Below are 17,884 nucleotides of genomic sequence, written 5' to 3'. Positions count from 1 at the left end.
AATATATCTAGCTCTAAAGGAGCTACCAAAACAGAAACTAGTCCTGATGGATTCACAGGAGAATTCTTTCAAACTTTTAAAGACAATTAGTACCCATATTTTACAAATTGTTCTCAAAAAAGAAAGTACATTAACAGAATCCCTTTATGAGACAAGTATAGTCCTAATGCCTAAGCCAGGGAAAGATACAAAACAAAGAACAATACAGACCAATATCACTAATGAACAGTGACTCAAAAATTTCAAACAAAATCCTATCAAATGGATAGCAGCAATTTATCCAAGAAATCATTCATTATAATCAAGTGGGATATATACAAGGGTTGCAAGTGTGGTTCAGCATTATGGGGAAAATCAGCAAAATTGATCATATTAAAAAATAAAACATCCAAAACCACATGATCATCTCAATAGATGCAGAAAAATCCTTTGACAATGAACAACACTTTTATGCTCAAAACAAAACAAAAGAAAGAACCCTACAGAGTGTAAAGCATTTATCAAAAATAAGCCTCATGTGCTATGGGGATACACTAGAACATTTTCCAATAAATATGGAAATAAAGCAAGGATGCTCGTTCTTCTCACTACTATTTGATATAGTTCTGGAAATGCTTGCAATAAAATAAGATAAAGGAATTAAAGGAATAAAGAGAAATAAAGAGAAAATAAAACTATACCTGCTTACTGATGATAGAATGGCTTTATTGGAAAATCCTAGAGAATCAGTAAAGATATTTGGTTAGACAAGAGCATCAGCACAGTTTCAGGACAGAAAATAAATCCTCAAAAATCAATAACAGTTTTATATAATAATAACAAAACCCAAGAAGCAATAATAGGAAGGGAAATCTCATTCCCAATAATTACGAAGTGCAAAAAATATCAGGATTAACCTCCTAAAATACACAAAAGACTTGTATAAATTTGATTACAAAGTGTTTCTTAAAGAAATAAATAACAATTTAACTGGAGCAATATTCAGTGCTCATGGCTAGGCCATACCAATATAATAAAAGGACAACAGATGGTAGATAATGACACCAAAATTAATTTATACTTTTAATGCTATACCAATCAAAGTACCAAGGCAATACTTTACAGAACTTTAAAAAATAGTAATTCAGAGGGGCAGCTAGGTGGCGCAGTGGATAAAGCACAAGCCCAGGATTCAGGAGTACCTGAGTTCAAATCCGACCTCAGACACTTAACACTTACTAGCTGTGTGACCCTGGGCAAGTCACTTAACCCCCACTGCCCCCCCCAAAAAATAATAATTCACTTGGAAAAACAAAAGATCTAGAATATAAAGGGAAATGATGAAAAGAAGTATGGATGAAGGGAAAATAACACTTCCAGATCTCAAACTATATAATAAAGCAACAATCACCAAAATCATTCAATGTTGGTTAAAGAATAAAAAGATAGATCAGTGGGACAGGGAAATTCAGAAACAATGAAAACCAATTACCAGTGTTTGATAAAGTATAAAACATAAATAACCAGGGGAAAATCTCCCTATTTGATTAAAAAAAAAAAAAAACCTGTTGGGAAAACTGTAAAGCAGTCCAGCAAAAATTAGGTTTGGGGGGCAGCTAGGTGGAGCAGTTGATAGAGCACCTTTTGGTGATATTGCTCTCCACATTATGTTAAACTAAAATGGGGGCGGCTAGGTGGTGCAGTGGATAAAGCACCAGCCCTGGATTCAGGAGGACCTGAGTTCAAATCTGGCCTCAGACACTTAACACTTACTAGCTGTGTGACCCTGGGCAAGTCACTTAACCCCAATTGCCTCACTAAAAAAAAAAAAAGCAGGTTTGGACCACCTTGCATCACATTCCATAGTATCTTCTAAATGGATATACAAACTTTAATATTAAAGAGCATACTGTTTTTAAAAATTAGAGTTCAGTTCTTGGTTCTGCAGTTTACTACTTATATGACTTTGGGTAATGAACTTAACTTCATTGGGCTTCATTTTTCTCATTTGTAAAATGAGGGGGTTGGATTCTGTCTCTGAGTTCTCTCTTGCCTCCAAATCTGTGATCGTATGATCTCTGCCAAATTGTTATTTAAGAAGTAAGATGGGGGGGGGGGACATCTAGGTGGATAAAGCACCAACCCTGAATTCAGGAGGACCTGAGTTCAAATTTGGTCTCAAACACTTGACACTTACTAGTTGTGTGACCCTAGGCAAGTCACTTAACCTTCATTACAGGGCAAAAAAAAAAAAAGAAAAGGAAGATCAGGAAAAGAAAGGGTTTACATTAAGAAAATCTCCAAAGAATTGTAAATGACTTAACTGTTTTCAGCAATACAATGATCTAAGACAATCCCAAAGGATCAATGATGAAGCCTACTATCCACCTCCAAAGAAAGAATCGATATTGATTGAACACAGACTGAAGGATGTTATTTTTCACTTCCTTTCATTTTTTTCTTTTATTCAAGTTTTCTTGTACAAAACGACTAATATGGTAATGTTTTGCATAACTGCACATGTATAACCCATATCTGATGGCTTACCACCTCAGGAAGGGGGGAGGGGAGGGAGAGGAGAGATAAAATTTGGAACTCAAAACTATAAATAAAATTTTTTTTTAATTTAAATGTTGTTGAAAAAAGACCTCCAAGCAGCATGCACATGAAAATAAAAATTGCTTTCAAAATGTGTAAATTTTAGTCCTTAACCTTAACAGATGGACATGAATCCACCAAAAGCTTTTAGTATTTGTTTAGAACCAATATTCCACCTACTTTCAATAAAGCTTCTACAAAGGATCCAATCCTTCACTATGACTTGTAAGTCAATGGAGATATACACTGAACTAATCATCTTCTTCTAAATCTCTTTGCATCATCTTTGATATAATACCCAATACTGTCTAGAAATAAATTAATCTCAAAGGAAGAAGAAAAAGGAATCAGTTTTACCACAAAGGCTTCTACTGCCCGTGGCAAGTAGGGGCTCAAATTATAATGGTAAAAACAGAAGTGGTATCATTTCCCTAGACTTCCACCAAATTCAGGAAAACAATGGTGTTTTGTTTTGCTTTGTTTCTTATGATGATTCCAAAATACCAATACTCCAATAACAACCAGAAGTTTTATTGTATTGGGTTATATTCTTAAAATTAAATGGCTGAGAGGCAGCTAGATGGCACAGTGGATAGAGCACCGGTCCTGGAGTCAGGAGTACCTGAGTTCAAATCCGGCCTCAGACACTTAACACTTACTAGCTGTGTGACCCTGAGCAAGTCACTTAACCCCAATTGCCTCACTTAAAAAAAAAAAAATTAAATGGCTGATAAGTAATACTATGAAAATGTATTCTCAGGGCAGCTAGGTGGCACAGTGGATAGAGCACCGGCCCTGGATTCAGGAGGACCTGAGTTCAAATCCGGCCTCAGACACTTAACACTTAACTAGCTGTGTGACCCTAGGCAAGTCACTTAACCCCAATTGCCTCATCAAAAGGAAAAAAAAAGAAGTATTCTCTATGCCCAATAAATTATCTAAAAAATCACTAAGCAAAATTAATTTTAAGTCCTTCTAAGACATAGCAATGCTTGTTTGCTTTTGAATAGGATAAATGGATTATGAGTAGATTTTTTTCCTTTTAATCATTTTTCTCTGTTCCATTGAAAAATTGGTATAATTACTGATTCCTATGCTTCTTTTCTGGCAAATTTTTAAAATAATATTATGAATGAAAAATATTATGAAAAGGTAAGACAAAGTGTATTTTTTCATTTAAGCAGTATACATAGTATACTTATCTATTTCAGTTAAGTTACTTCTAGGAAATATATTTAGTTTAGTTACCACCAAATTGGATTTAGCTGTAAATAACTCAATTTTGTAGTTATATTTATACAATGTTTCAATGTCGCAGTTTTAGAAACAATCAATTTCAGAAGTTTAAATCATCCCTTTTTTAGAAGTGGAAAAATTAAGACAAATATTAACTCATAGGTCACAAATCACAGTGTTAATATCCAGTTTGAGAATCCAGAAATGGCTAAGTTACAAACCACCAGAGCTCTCTGTTCATTCTTCATTTTCATAATTTTCCCTTTCAAGCATACAGGGGGCTGGGCTACATGTAAGCATTTAAAGGATACTCTCTAACTTTTTTTTTTCTGTGATTGCATTTTTAGAATTACAGGCTGAAAGGTTACCAGAAAAAAGATGTGAAGCTTGGAGGCCTTGGACCTGACTTTGAGTCCATCAAAGACAAAGTGAGTGCAGTATACAATGTTTACCCTCCCTCGTAAAACTGAGGTGTTGGACTGTTTCTGTATTTTTAAGCCAAACATTATACACACACACACACACACACACACACACACACACACACACACACGCATGCATGCACGCACGCATGAAAACCAACCCCTAATCCTAATTCTTTGTCTTAAATTCCATTAGAATGTGAGCTCTTTGATATATCTCCAGTGGCTAGCATAGTCCTTAGAACATAAATTCTTAACTTCACATGAATATAGAATTTTTTAACAGTCATGTCTAACAAGAGGATTAATAGTAGCCCAGACCATTCCTTTTCCATAAAACCAATACAAACTGAAACATCCATTTATATGCATTTCAGTTAGTTGTAAAGTTCCCAAATTGTATTCTAGTGGAAAAAATGACTACAATTAAAATTAGTTCAATATTAAGAGACATAAGAACTCTGATCAATGCAAAGATTATCCATAATTCCAGAGAATCAATGATGTAGAATGTTATCCATCTCCTGATGGAGAGATGATGTATTAACTATGTAGAATGAAATATACATTTTGTATATAACTAATATGGGAATTTGTATATGTATATAAATATATATTTTATATATGTATATATTTATGTATATATATGTATACATATAGATTTATAATGGATTTGGTTTCCTCAACTTCTCAATGGTTAAGAGGGAGATGAGAGAATTTAGAACTTAAAATAAAAAGAAATTGAATGTTAAAAATTTTTTAATCTGTTTAAAATCAAAAGCATCATATGAAATGGGGATACCCTAAAACCTTTCCCAGTAAATATGGGAGTAGACCAATGGTTCCCATTCTCCCCACTGTTACTTGATATAGTACTGAAAATGCTAACAATAGCAATAGCATGAGAAATTGAAGGCACTTTAATTAAGGGGGGGGTGGAAAAACTTTCTAGTAAAAGATGAATTCTTAGTTGGGACTTAAAGGAAGCCAGAGAAGTTAGTAGAAGAGGAGGAAGAAGAATGTTTGAGGCATGGAGGACAGCCAGAGAAAATGCCTGGAGCAAAAGATGCAGTGTCTTGTTCATTGAACAGCCAGAATGCCAGTGTCACTGGATCGACAAGTACCTGATGCGGGGAGTAAGATGTAAGAAGTCTAGAAAGACAGGAAGGGGGCTAGGTCATGAAGAGCTTTGAATACCAAACACGATTGTGTATTTGATCCTGGAGGCAATAGGGAACCACTGGTGTCGAGTTGGGGGATGACATGATCAGATTTAGGTTTTAGGAAAATCGGTTTAGTGGCTGCATGGAGGATGGATTAGAGTGAGAAGAATTGCAATATCTAGGCATGATGAGGGCCTTCACCAGAGTGGTGGCAACATCAGAGGAGAGAAAGGGCATATTCAGGAGATGTTGCAGGGGGTGAAATTGACAAGATTTGTCAAGAGCTTGGATATGAGGGGGTAAGAGTTAGTGAGGAAACTAGGATAACTCCTAAGTCATAAGCATGACGGACTGGGAGGGATGGTGTTACCCTCTACAATAATGGGGCGGAGTTGGGGGAGCGGAGGCTGAGGAAAAGAAAATGAGTTTTATGTGGACATTGTAAGTTTCAGATGTCTAGTGGACATCCAGTTGGAGATGTCTGAAAAGCAGCTGGAAATGGATGATTGGAGGTCAACAGAGTGGTTAGGACAGGACAGGTAGATTTGAGAATTGTCAGCGGAGGAATGGTAATTAAATTCATGGGAGTGAATTTAATTAAATTCAATGAGATTGCCAAATGAAGTATTATAAAGGGAAAAGAGAAAAGGACCCAGGACAGAAACCTGAGGGATACCTATAGTTAGAAGGCATGATCTGGAGGAGGATCCAGCAAAAGAGACAGAGGAGTAGTGGTCAGATTAAGTAGGAAGAGAACCAGGAGAGAGTGGTATACTGAAAACCTGAAAAAGAGAGGGTATCTAGGAGAGAGAGTGATCAACAATGTCAAAGGTTGCAGAGAGGTCAAGGAGAATAAGGATTCATAAAAAGCCATTGGATTTGTCAACTAAGAGATCATTAGTAACTTTGGAGAGAGCAGTTTTGATCAAATAAGATAAAAAACCAGATTGTAAGGGGTTGAGAAAAGAGTGAGAGGAAAGTGGAAATAATGCCTATTTACTGATGATATGATTTTTTTTCTTAGAAAATCCTAGGTAATCATCAAAAATACAAACTGAGACAATAGCTTTAGGAAAATAAACCCTCAAAAATCCACAGCATTTTATATAATTATAAAAAATACAAAAGGCAATAATAGACAAGGAAATCCCATTCCAAATAACAACAAAAATGCATAAAATATCTGGTGATCAATTTACGCAAGTACTCAAAAGAATTATTTACATTCAACTACAAAGTGCTCCTTAAAGAAATAAAGAAAAACTTAAATAGCTGGAGGAATAGTCTGTGTTCCTGTCCATGCCATGCCAATATAATAAAAATGACAATTCTACTAAAGTTAATTTGTAATTTTAATGGCATACCAATAAAATTATCAAAGGGATGCTTTACAAAACTTGATAAAATAATAACAAAATTCATTTGTAAAAATAAAAGCTCTAGAATAGAGATATCACACACACAGCCTGTGTGCTTTAATCAGCCCTCAATACTCCTGAGTGTAGCCCAAGCCAGATTAAAATGTAATAAAATAAATAAAAGCACAATAAAACATATATAATATTACATTTTAAACTAAGTCAATGTGCAGCCCACAGGGATCCTTATGTACAGCTTAGTGGCCTCAATTTCTATTTGAGTTTAACACCACTGATCTAGACTATCAAGAGAAATGGTAAAAAGAGGTAAGGAAAAAGGGTCAATATTCTGGACCTAAAACTTTATTTTAAAGCAGCAGTTATCAAAGCCATATGGTGTTGTTTTAAAAAAGGAGTGGATTGATGAAACAGACTAGACAAGGGAGAATCAGGAACAAGGGAACTCAATAACACAATGTTCTTTTACGGGGCAGTGAAGGTTAAGTGACTTGCCCACACAGCAAGCTAGTAAGTGTCAAGTGTCTAAGGTCAGATTTGAACTCAGGTCCTCCTGAATCCAAGGCTGGTGCTTTATCCACTGTGCCACCTAGCTGCCTCACACAGTGTTCTATAAACTGGGAAAGAAATTAATTAGGATGCTCTAACTCACTTGATTGGAAAGGTGCAAATCAAAACAATTGTGGGGTACTACCTCATACCTATTGGATTGACTAATAGAATAGAATAGGAAAATGACAAATAATGGAGGGGATGTGGAAAAATGAGACATTAATGCCCTGTTGGTGGAGTTATGAACGCATTTGACCATTCTGTAGAGCAATTTGGACCTATGCCCAAAGGGATATAAAGCCATGCATACTCTTTGACCTAGCAATTACACTACTAGGCCTGTATGCTAAATGATTTGAAAAATAGAAAAGGACCTATATGTATAAAAATATAGCAATATGTGTGTATGTTTATTTATTTATAGCAGTTCTTTTCTGGTATCAAAGAGTTGGAAATTGAGAGGATGCTCATTAATTGGGGTATGTGATTATGTGATTATGATGGAATACTATTGTGCTGTAAGAAATGATGAGCAGTGGGGCAGCTAGGTGGCACAATGGATAAAGCACCAGCCCAGGATTCAGGAGTACCTGAGTTCAAATCCGGTCTCAGACACTTGACACTTACTAGCTGTGTGACCCTGGGCAAGTCACTTAACCCCCATTGCCCCACGAAAGAAAGAAAGAAAGAAAGAAAGAAAGAAAGAAAGAAAGAAAGAAAGAAAGAAAGAAAGAAAGAAAGAAAGAAAGAAAGAAAGAAAGAAAGAAAGAAAGAAAGAAAGAAAGAAAGAAAGAAAGAAAAGAAATGATGAACAGGATGCTTTCAGAAAAACCTGGAAAGACATAAACTGATGCAAAATGAAATGTACTGTGTATAAAGTAACAGCAATATGACTTGGCTATTCTCAGCAATACAGTGTTCCAGGACAACTCTGAAGGGCTTGATATGAAAAATGCTATCCATCCCCAGAAAAAGAACTGATGAATACAGATTGAATCATGTTTTTTGAGAACTTTTAGTTCTTTTGACCACTCATCTAATTTGTGGGTAATCACTTTTGGCTATATAAGCAAACAAATAAACATATTTATGTATGGATAACATATATGTATATGACATGTACATGTATGTATATAGAGTTAAATTTATTGCATACTTCTACATATACACATATGTGTTGTTTATATGTTTTGGATATATGATCAGCTTCTTATCTAGCCTTTGTCATCTTTGCCAATTTGCAGGGTATGAGATGAAACTTCAGGGTTGTTTTGTTTTGCATCTCTTTTAATATTAATGATTTGAAGCATGCTTTCATATAGCAAAGATGACAAAAGATGTGAATACTCCATATTGGAGGAATTGTGGGAAGGTAGACATACTAGAACATTGTTGGTGGAGCTATAAACCAATACAGCCATTTTGGAAAGCAATTTGGAATTATGATAAAGTGATATCCAAATCCTTTGATTCAGAGATAGATTCCATTACTAGGCTTATCCTCCAAGGAGGCCATTGATAAGAAAATTTCCCTATACACTTCCCCCCATCCCTTTTCAGAGGTAGAAGGTCTGCAAGTATTGTACATTACATATATTTTCAGACTTTTTCAATTTATTGATCAATTATGCTAATTTTTTTCCTCTTTTTCTTTTTTGTCTTTTAAAAAAATACTATTTGCTACATAGGATGCCTCTCTAGGAAAGGGAGGAAGAAATACACTTGGGAAAATTGTGGTGATATAAAATAGCAAAAGTTATTTAAAACAAAACAAATAGTGGTTGTAGGTTGTTAGATGACAAGATGGCTACGTGAGACGAAATGGTACAGCCCTGGTCTCTTGAACTACTCCAGTAAAGATTGAGGAAGAGCGGGGCAGCTAGATGGCGCAGTGGATAGAGCACTGGTCCTGGACTCAGGAAGACCTGAATTCAAATCTGGCCTCAGACACTTGACACTTACTAGTTGTGTGACCCTGGGCAAGTCACTTAACCCTCATTGCCCTGCAAAAAATAAAATAAAATAAAATAAAAATTAAAAGATTGAGGAAGAGCACCAGACTAAATAATGAGAGGGAAGTCTTAAATATAAAAAGACCCCAAAAAAGAGCATTTCCATGTACACAGCACAGCATAAAAAGAGGATTCAATATAAAACCATAAAATTTCCATTTCCCATGTTTTCTTTCACAGCATTTCACAGTTTACTTTTTTAAAAAAACTAATAAAAATTACATTCTTTTCAAAACTATCCTGCTTTTCTGTGCTTCCTTTTAAGTGTGGTTTTTTTTTTTTGTTCTCTTCTGTGTAGTGAGGAGGTAAGAGTGAAGAATCAAGGATGATACTTAGGTTGTAAGCCCAGGTGACTATAAGAAGGGTGATACCCTCAATAGTAATAGGGAAGTAAGAAAAAGGGGAGAGTTTAAGGTAAGGGATGAATATAATGAATTTTTAAGCTCCTGTACCGGATGTCCAAGAGGTGGTTGGAGATGAAAGACTGGAGTTCAGGTGACAATTTGGAACTGGATAAATAGGTTTGAGAGTCATCTGCACAGAGATGATAATTGAGGAAATATATTTATACAACTACAAAACATTCTTTATAGAAGCATACACCTGGGGGCAGCTAGGTGGCACAGTGGATAAAGCACTGGCCCTGGATTCAGGAGGACCTGAGTTCAAATCCAGCCTCAGATACTTGACACTTACTAGCTGTGTGACCCTGGGCAAGTCACTTAACCCCAACTGCCTCACAAAAAAAAAAAAAAGAAGCATACAACTGAGTAATTGTGGGGTTGTTAGTTTCTGATTGTCAGGCTGAGCTAATATAATAAAAACTAACAATACTCCCTAAGTAAATTTACTTCTTCAATTCCATCACAATTAAACCACCAATGGACTTCATTATAGAGCTAGGAAATTTATAAAATTCATCTGGAAGAACATTACATCAAGGAAGGTAATGAAAAAGAATGGAATGGAACAGGGCCCACCAGTATCAGATCTCAAACTATAATCATCAAAACTCTTTGGTACTGGCTAAAGAGTAGCGAAGACAGTAGAACAAATGAGGTACACAATATGCAGAAGCAAACACTCATAGTAATATAGTATTTGCTAAACCCAAAGACTTATCCTGGGACAAGGACTCACTAACAAAAATTTCTGAGAAAACTGCAATGCATTCAGAGAAAAATTGGGTTTAGACAAATGTCTCACACCATATACCAAGATAAGTTCCAAATGGAAATAAGACTCAGATATAAAGGGTCATATAAATTAGAGCAGCAAGAAAGAATATACCCATTGCAACTATGGGATGAACAAGAAAAGTTCATGACCAAAGAAGAGACAGAGAAATCACAAGGGAAAAAAATAGAATATTTTGATTTGTCTAAAATAGAAATACTTTGCACAAACAAAATTAATGCAGTTAAAATCATCAGAGTATAAACAACTAACTGGGGAAAAAATCTTAGTAGCAAGTTTCTTTGATAAAGGTTTCATATCTAAGATATATAAGGCACTGATTTAAATATAGAACAAGAGTCATTCCCAAATACAGTATAATAGTCAAAAGATACTAATAGGCAGTTCTCAAAGAAAGATATCCAAACTACTAATATACATATAAAAATGCTCAAAATCACTAAGATTTAGATAAATTCAACTGAAAATTTTGAAGTTGTACCTCAAACCTATCAGATTGGCAAAAATGACAAAAAAATGGAAAATGACAAATCTTGGTGGTACCATGAGTTGGTCCAGCCATTCTGGAGAACAATTTGGAAGTATACTCGAAAAGTTACCAAACTATCATTGAGCCAGCAAGATAGTTATTAGGTGTATAGTGCCAAGGAAATCAAAGATGAAAAAGACCCATATGTACAAAATATTTGCAGCTGCTCTTTTTATATTAGAAAAAACAGAATATTCATATGGGTACCCATTAATTGGGTAACAGCCAAACAAATGGTATATTAGTGTAAGGGAAATTATTGTACTTTAAGAAATGACCGGGGGGCAGCTAGGTGGTGCAGTGGATGGAGTACCAGTCCTGGTTTCAGGAGTACCTGAGTTCAAATCCGGCCTCAGACACTTGACACTTACTAGCTGTGTGACCCTGGGCAAGTCACTTAACCCCCATTGCCCCGCAAAATAATAATAATAATAATAATTTATTAATTAAATAAATTGTAAAAAAAAAAAAAAAGAATTCTGATTGGTGCAGTGACCAACCACAATTCCATAGGACCTATGATGAAACATGCTACCTCCTTCAGTGAGATAATGAACTCAAGGTTCAGAGTGAACAGATATTTCTGGACATGGCCAACCTGGGGATCTGTTTTGTTGACAATGCGTATTTATTTGATAGATGTTTTGTTTTGTTTTTCAGTTTGGAGGAAGGAGAGTTGTGAGGAAGAGGAGCTAGCATTTGGTTTACCAAAATGAAAAAGAAAAAAGAAAGAAATACAGGGCCTTTGAAGGATTTTTAAACCACTTTTATTTTACATAAAATGTTGCATTTGTACCCCTGAATGGACCTGACATTTCCTTTGAAACTCTTTATGCATATTATTTGCTTAGCAAACTAATTTTTATAGGTAATAAAAAGATTAATTTCCATTCCTAAAGGGCTAAAGAACCAGAGTGTACATATCACCATTCTTAATGTAAAAAAAAATTAAATATGGAGTTTACATCTAGAAAAATAATCACTCCCTTCCATATAACATTCCTTTGGACAAAATAAAATAAAATGCACAGAAAAGAATAGAAGAAAGGTTAATAGAAAACATAGTTAAATAAGATGGCTTTGAAATAACATGTTGAGTTTGTTGCATACTTGCAGACAGAAGCAAGGTATATGTGACTGTATGTTGAAACCTCTCTGTGATGCTTTGTATATAGAAATGCTCATCTTATTTGATGTTTTAGAATTAAATCTCTAAGAGTGGCTACAGAGAAGACACTTAAGAGTAAACCATTTCCAACTGAGTAAAGTGTATCTACTTCTTTCTTCTATTGGAAACACAGCATAGAAAGAACATATTGTTTAAAGTTAGACACAAAATTGAAAATAAATAGGATGTAACCTATATCAGATTACTTGCTGTCTTGGGGAGGGGGGAGGGATGGGAAGGAGGGAGAAAAATTTGAAACTAGAAATCTTATAAAAACAAATGTTGAAAACTATCTTTACATGTAACTGGAAAATAATAAAATACTTTAATGAAGAAAAAGAAAATAAATAGGGTGAATGCAACAGAGAAGTGGATATATGTGAATTATGCACTGCTAAGTACACCATGCATATGCTATTGCAGAACGGATACTGCCTAGCAGAGAAAGATCCTGCTTGTAGAAGAAAAATTAATTTAACTATTTCATTACTATCACACTTTTTTTTCTCTACAGTTAATCATCCATTGAGGCCTGAAATTACTATAAATTTAGAATAAGGAGGTCTGGTATTTATTTAATGGTGCCAAAGACCAGAATCTCATCACAAATCTATTTCTTTGAACAGATCAAAAAATTAAAGCAACAGAAGGAATATGCAAAACAAGTTAAAGAATACAACATGAAATCTCTGTCCTCTGGGTCAAAACCACAAACAGCAAAACTGGAGAGTAAACCTTCCGTTTCTCGTCAGAAGGTAAGATGAGTTCTCTTACCAGGATCTGGGCTCTAACAAGGATTTAATCATAAATCAGATTTTGACCCCTTTGTCCCTTTTTGAGGACTAAAACTTTAGGAGTTTTTCCCTACCAAAGAAACACTCATTCTAAAGTAATTACATAATATTATTCTGTGCGACCCTGGGCAAGTCACTAAACCTTCATTGCCCCACAAAACAAAACAAAACAAAAAAACAAAAGACAAAACATAATATTATTAAATAACATTTAGCACTCAACAGACATAAAGTGCTATCTTAAGCCTGTCACCTAGTTCTTTGTTCGTTATGCTTAATTCTCTATGTGTATTTTTTCTATGTAGCATTTCCCCCCTCCAGCTTATAACATGTAAAAAATAAGATAAGGAAGTGTTTTTATGAGAGAAGGTTATATCACGTTAGTTTCCTCATCTGTAAAATAATGGGTTAGACTATGTGATCATTAAAGGCCCTTCTATCTCTAGATTAATTGATTAGCACTTTGATTCTCTGATCCCACCACATATAAACTAAAAAATTAATCCTCTCATTATTTCTTGTTCATATGTTAGAAAGAATTACCTTTTTGTTTCTGCCTACCTCAACCCCCAGGTTAGGTAAATCTTAGGGACATACTTTAGGTACCTGTCCAAGGGAAAAAAAAAAAGACTTCATAAAACACAAAACGTTATTGCTCTCAGTAGTCATCCAACCACAAGTTATGAAGTTAGTGAAACTTGCATTATAAAGTCACAAGGCTTTGGAGCCCAGTCCTCTAACTTAATAAAAACACCCAATTTTGACAGTAAGGTCAGACCTTTTGAATGAGGAACAAATTGATACTCTGGTGATTTTAGAAATTTGTACTTCATGTTCCTTTTAAGGGCTGTCATATTTAAAATTTTAAATTAAGCCCCTTAAGTTCTCAGTCCACTTGATGAAGTTTCCATGGTGATACTTTATTTTTTCAATCTGTTATTTATTCAGATTGTCTAACAAGGAATTCCCGGAGACGTAACTTCCTTTCACTCTCCTCTTCTTACAATCTGACTTCTGACCTTATTCCACCAAAAGTTGCTAATAATCTCTTAATTGACAAATCCAATGGCTTTTTCTCAATCCATTCTCTTTGACTTCTCTGCAGCCTTTGACATTGTTGATGACTCTCTCCTGTTTGATACTCTTCTCTAGGTTTTCAGGACACCCTTCCCTCCAGGTTCTCCTCCTACTTCTCTGACCACCCCTTCTCTGTCTCCTTTACTGGAGCCTCCTCCAGATTACATCCTCTAGCCATAGGTATCTCAGGGTTCTCCCCGGGTCCTCTTCCCTTCTCCCTCTGTGCTTCTTCACTTGGTGATCTCATCAGCTCCCATGGATTTAATTACCATCTCTATGCTGACAGTTATCAAATCTACCTTTCCTTTGTGAATCTCTTTGCTGATCTCCAATCTCCCATCTCCATCTGCCTTTCAGACATCTCAAACTGGCTGCCAACTAGATGTCTGAAACTCATTAAGTCCAAAACACAATGTATTATCTTTCCCACTAACTACTGGTAGGTCTGCCTGTCTCAACCTTCTCCCCATTCAGCCACTAAAGTGATTTTCCTAAAGTACATGTCTGATCATGTCAGCCCCCTACTCAAAAAACTCCATTGGTTTCCTGTTTCCTCCAGGGAAAAGACAAAATGTTCTGTTTGGCATTCAGAGCCCTTCATAACCTAGTCCCCTCCTACCTTTCTTACACCTTATTCCTCAACACCCACTCTTCAATCCAGTGATGCTGTCCTCCTCATATTCCATGAACAAGACAATCCATCTCTTGGTTTCTGGCATTTTTACTCACTGTCCTCTATGCCTGGAACATTTTCCCTCCTCCACCCCAACTAGTGACCTTCCTGGCTTCCCTTAAGTCCCAATTAAAATCTCACCTTCTACAGGAAACCTTCCTCAACCTGTTAATTTTTTGCTATTTATCCTATATATAGCTTGTTTTGTATATATTTGTTGACATGTTGACTTCCCTGAGATTGTAAGCTCCTTAAGGTCTGGCGGCTGGGACTCTCTTTTGCCTCTTTTTGGGGTTTTGTTTTGTTTTGTTTTGTTTTTTAGTGAGGCAATTGGGATTAAGTGACTTGCCCAGGGTCACACAGCTAGTAAGTGTTAAGTGTCTGAGGACGGATTTGAACTCAGGTACTCCTGACTCCAGGGCCGGTGCTCTATCCACTACGCCACCTAACTGCCCCCCTTTTGCCTCTTTTTGTATTCCTAGTGCTTAGCACAGTCCCTGGCACATAAAAAACCCATTACAAATGTTGATTTATTGATTGATTGGCTTAAGCACAATGGAAACCTTGCATGTAGAGTTGGAAAACCCAGGTTCAAACTCACCTTTACAATTTAACTAGCTTTGTGACCTCTCTGAATATTAGTTTCCTCATTTTTAAAATTGAAATTGTACTACCTATTCTACATAAATTAAAAGGTTGTTATTATCAAATAAGATAATATATGATGCAGTGGGATAAAGTGTTGGGCCTGGAGTCAGGAAGATTGAGTTCAAATCTGGCTTCAGATACTTATGAGCTGTATGGCCCTGGGCAAGTCACTTAATGCTGTTTGCCTCAGTTTCCTCATCTTTAAAATGAGCTGGAGGGGGAAATGGCAAACTACTCCAGTGTCTTTGCCAAGAAAACCCCAAATGGAGTCATGAAGAATCAGACATGACTGAAACGACTGAACAACAACAAAACACCTTTTTGTGTTTATTGTGCTATGTTGCACAGCACATTATAATTATTATATAACATCTTTACAATAGTATATGATAGTGTATACAATATGTGCTATTACATTTTTTATCCAAACATGTGGAGAAGCCTCCAGTTAGGAAACTTTCTTTACCACTGTGGATGGGTGACAGTTCCACATCTCTTAAACTAATGGCTGGGATCCTGAGGAAGTGAAGTGACTTGCCCAGGGTCACACAGCCATTATGTGTCAGAAGTAGTATTTGATCCCCAGTTATCCTGACCTCAAGGCTCATATTCTCTCTCCCTCCCATGAAACTTCTTGATACCGCCAAACAAAAAGGGTTTTGTGATTATGTTAGACATACACTGAAAGATCTAGAATTTTGCTAGGGAGTTTTTTCCCCATTGCTGACCCTAAATATACTGTTTGTGCTCATTTCAGCTCTTGAAGATATTGTTGTTGTTGTTGTTGTTGTTGTTATTCCACTATGTATTTGTTAATATTAAATATTAAAGCTGGATACTGTGATAAGCTTTAACATTTCATTCAACAATTTTATAAACATTGAAATATCTTTCTCAGCATTGACCTCAAAAATTAAAAATTACAGATAGCAGACTGAATGTTTCTCAGAAGCACACCAAGTAGAAGAGGAAGGTAATTTCCTGTATCTAAAAGCTGCTGGAATTCTGGTACTCTAGGAACAGTAATGCTTTTATAACCATGGCTATATTTTACATGACCTGCAATTATGCATTCAGTTTCCAACTGAAATCAGTCTTTTTTAGATGAAAAGGTCTTGCTATTTCTGTAAAAGAAACTTGGTTTGAATGAGAATGTCAGACTAAATTAGACGTACACATCTCTGACATTTTGAAGAAGCTGAATTTTATTCTGCGGTCATTCCAAGAATAAAAGAAAACGTGATTCAATCTTGGTCTGTGCATTTTTCCTACGCAGAATTGTATTGTGCTTAGTTTATTTTGTTTAAATTGTGTTGCATCATGTTGAATTATGTGCATTTTCAATTTGATCTCTATTTTTTACATGATTTTGAGTGTGAGAGAGGAAGAACAGGTTACTACTAAAAAGTTCTTTTCTAATACAAATAGCTATTTTCTAAAATTGACTTGATAGATGGCAGTCTGGTCTCACTTTCCCTTTCAAATGAATTTTAATCTTCATCTTTTCAGGCTTTGGAATATGCTAGGAAAATTCCGAAACCTAAACCAGTTTTGCCATCGAATCTGAATGATCAAGAATCGAAGCAAAAGAGAAATCAGTCTTATTCTGGAGAAGAAAGGAATTTACCTGAAATCTCATTGCTAGAAGTGCTACAGAGCAGACACGAAAGAGAAAAACAGGCTGTGGCTGCTTTCAAAGTCCTTCACATTGTGTAGAAAATGTGTCCTTATGAAGACCTAATAGGGGCAAGGTAGATGAAAAAAGGGAACTCCAATCCAACTCATCCCTGTAGACAGTGACTGCTTTTCATTTTAATCAGGATACAGCCTATATGTGTTTCCATAGGATTAAAAATATAGAGCCATATTATGTGGTTCCATAATTTGCTTTCTTTTAGGTCAGAAATCATATTGAAATCATTTACTTTTCAAATCAGTAAGAATTTGGTCTGACTAATGACCAGACAATAAAGCCTTTTAGTTTGATAATACTGGATGTTTGGGTTGGTTTTTTAAAAATATGCATATTTTTGTTTTACAAAATGCCACCAATGATGTTATATGAAATAAATTTTTCTGCTTATACTTTGTCTCTTTCTTGTTAAGGAAAATATTTTAAAAGAATTTCATTTTTCTCCCACAATAAAATTTACATGGTCTAATTGAGCACAAGTAGATTTTGAACCATTTCACAAAACTGTGAAAATCATAGATGGAGTTTCATATATAACATATATGTGTAGCTGTCTATTGTGGAAAAATCCAGAAATGGGAGCACAGTTAGTTGTACCAATTCAAGATGAGCAGATTTCAGTGTTCTCTTCTAAGAAAGCATCAAGGAGGGCAGCTAAGTGGTGCAGTGGATAGAGCACTGGTCCTGGGGTCAGGAGGACCTGAGTTCAAATTGTGATTAAACATCACAGTTTGGCAACCACAAAGGGATCTTAAGGACCCTCCCAC

The 17,884-nt window shown here is 35.6% G+C and overlaps 1 protein-coding gene across 1 annotated transcript in view; it reads left to right on the top strand.

Moving 5' to 3' along the window:
- The window catches only part of JHY (junctional cadherin complex regulator), a 114,147-nt gene extending 96,688 nt beyond the window's left edge, over window positions 1-17,459 (top strand). Inside the window, exons 6-8 of the mRNA XM_043996665.1 lie at window positions 4,161-4,241; window positions 12,859-12,987; window positions 16,934-17,459. Coding sequence (XP_043852600.1) covers window positions 4,161-4,241; window positions 12,859-12,987; window positions 16,934-17,140 — 417 coding nt within the window. The 3' untranslated portion in view covers window positions 17,141-17,459. The remainder of the gene's footprint in view (window positions 1-4,160; window positions 4,242-12,858; window positions 12,988-16,933) is intronic.
- The last annotated feature ends 425 nt before the right edge of the window (window positions 17,460-17,884 follow it).

This window comes from Dromiciops gliroides, chromosome 3, assembly GCF_019393635.1.
Source record: "Dromiciops gliroides isolate mDroGli1 chromosome 3, mDroGli1.pri, whole genome shotgun sequence".
NCBI classification, from domain to species: domain Eukaryota; kingdom Metazoa; phylum Chordata; class Mammalia; order Microbiotheria; family Microbiotheriidae; genus Dromiciops; species Dromiciops gliroides.
This window is presented reverse-complemented; position numbering and strand designations above follow the sequence as displayed.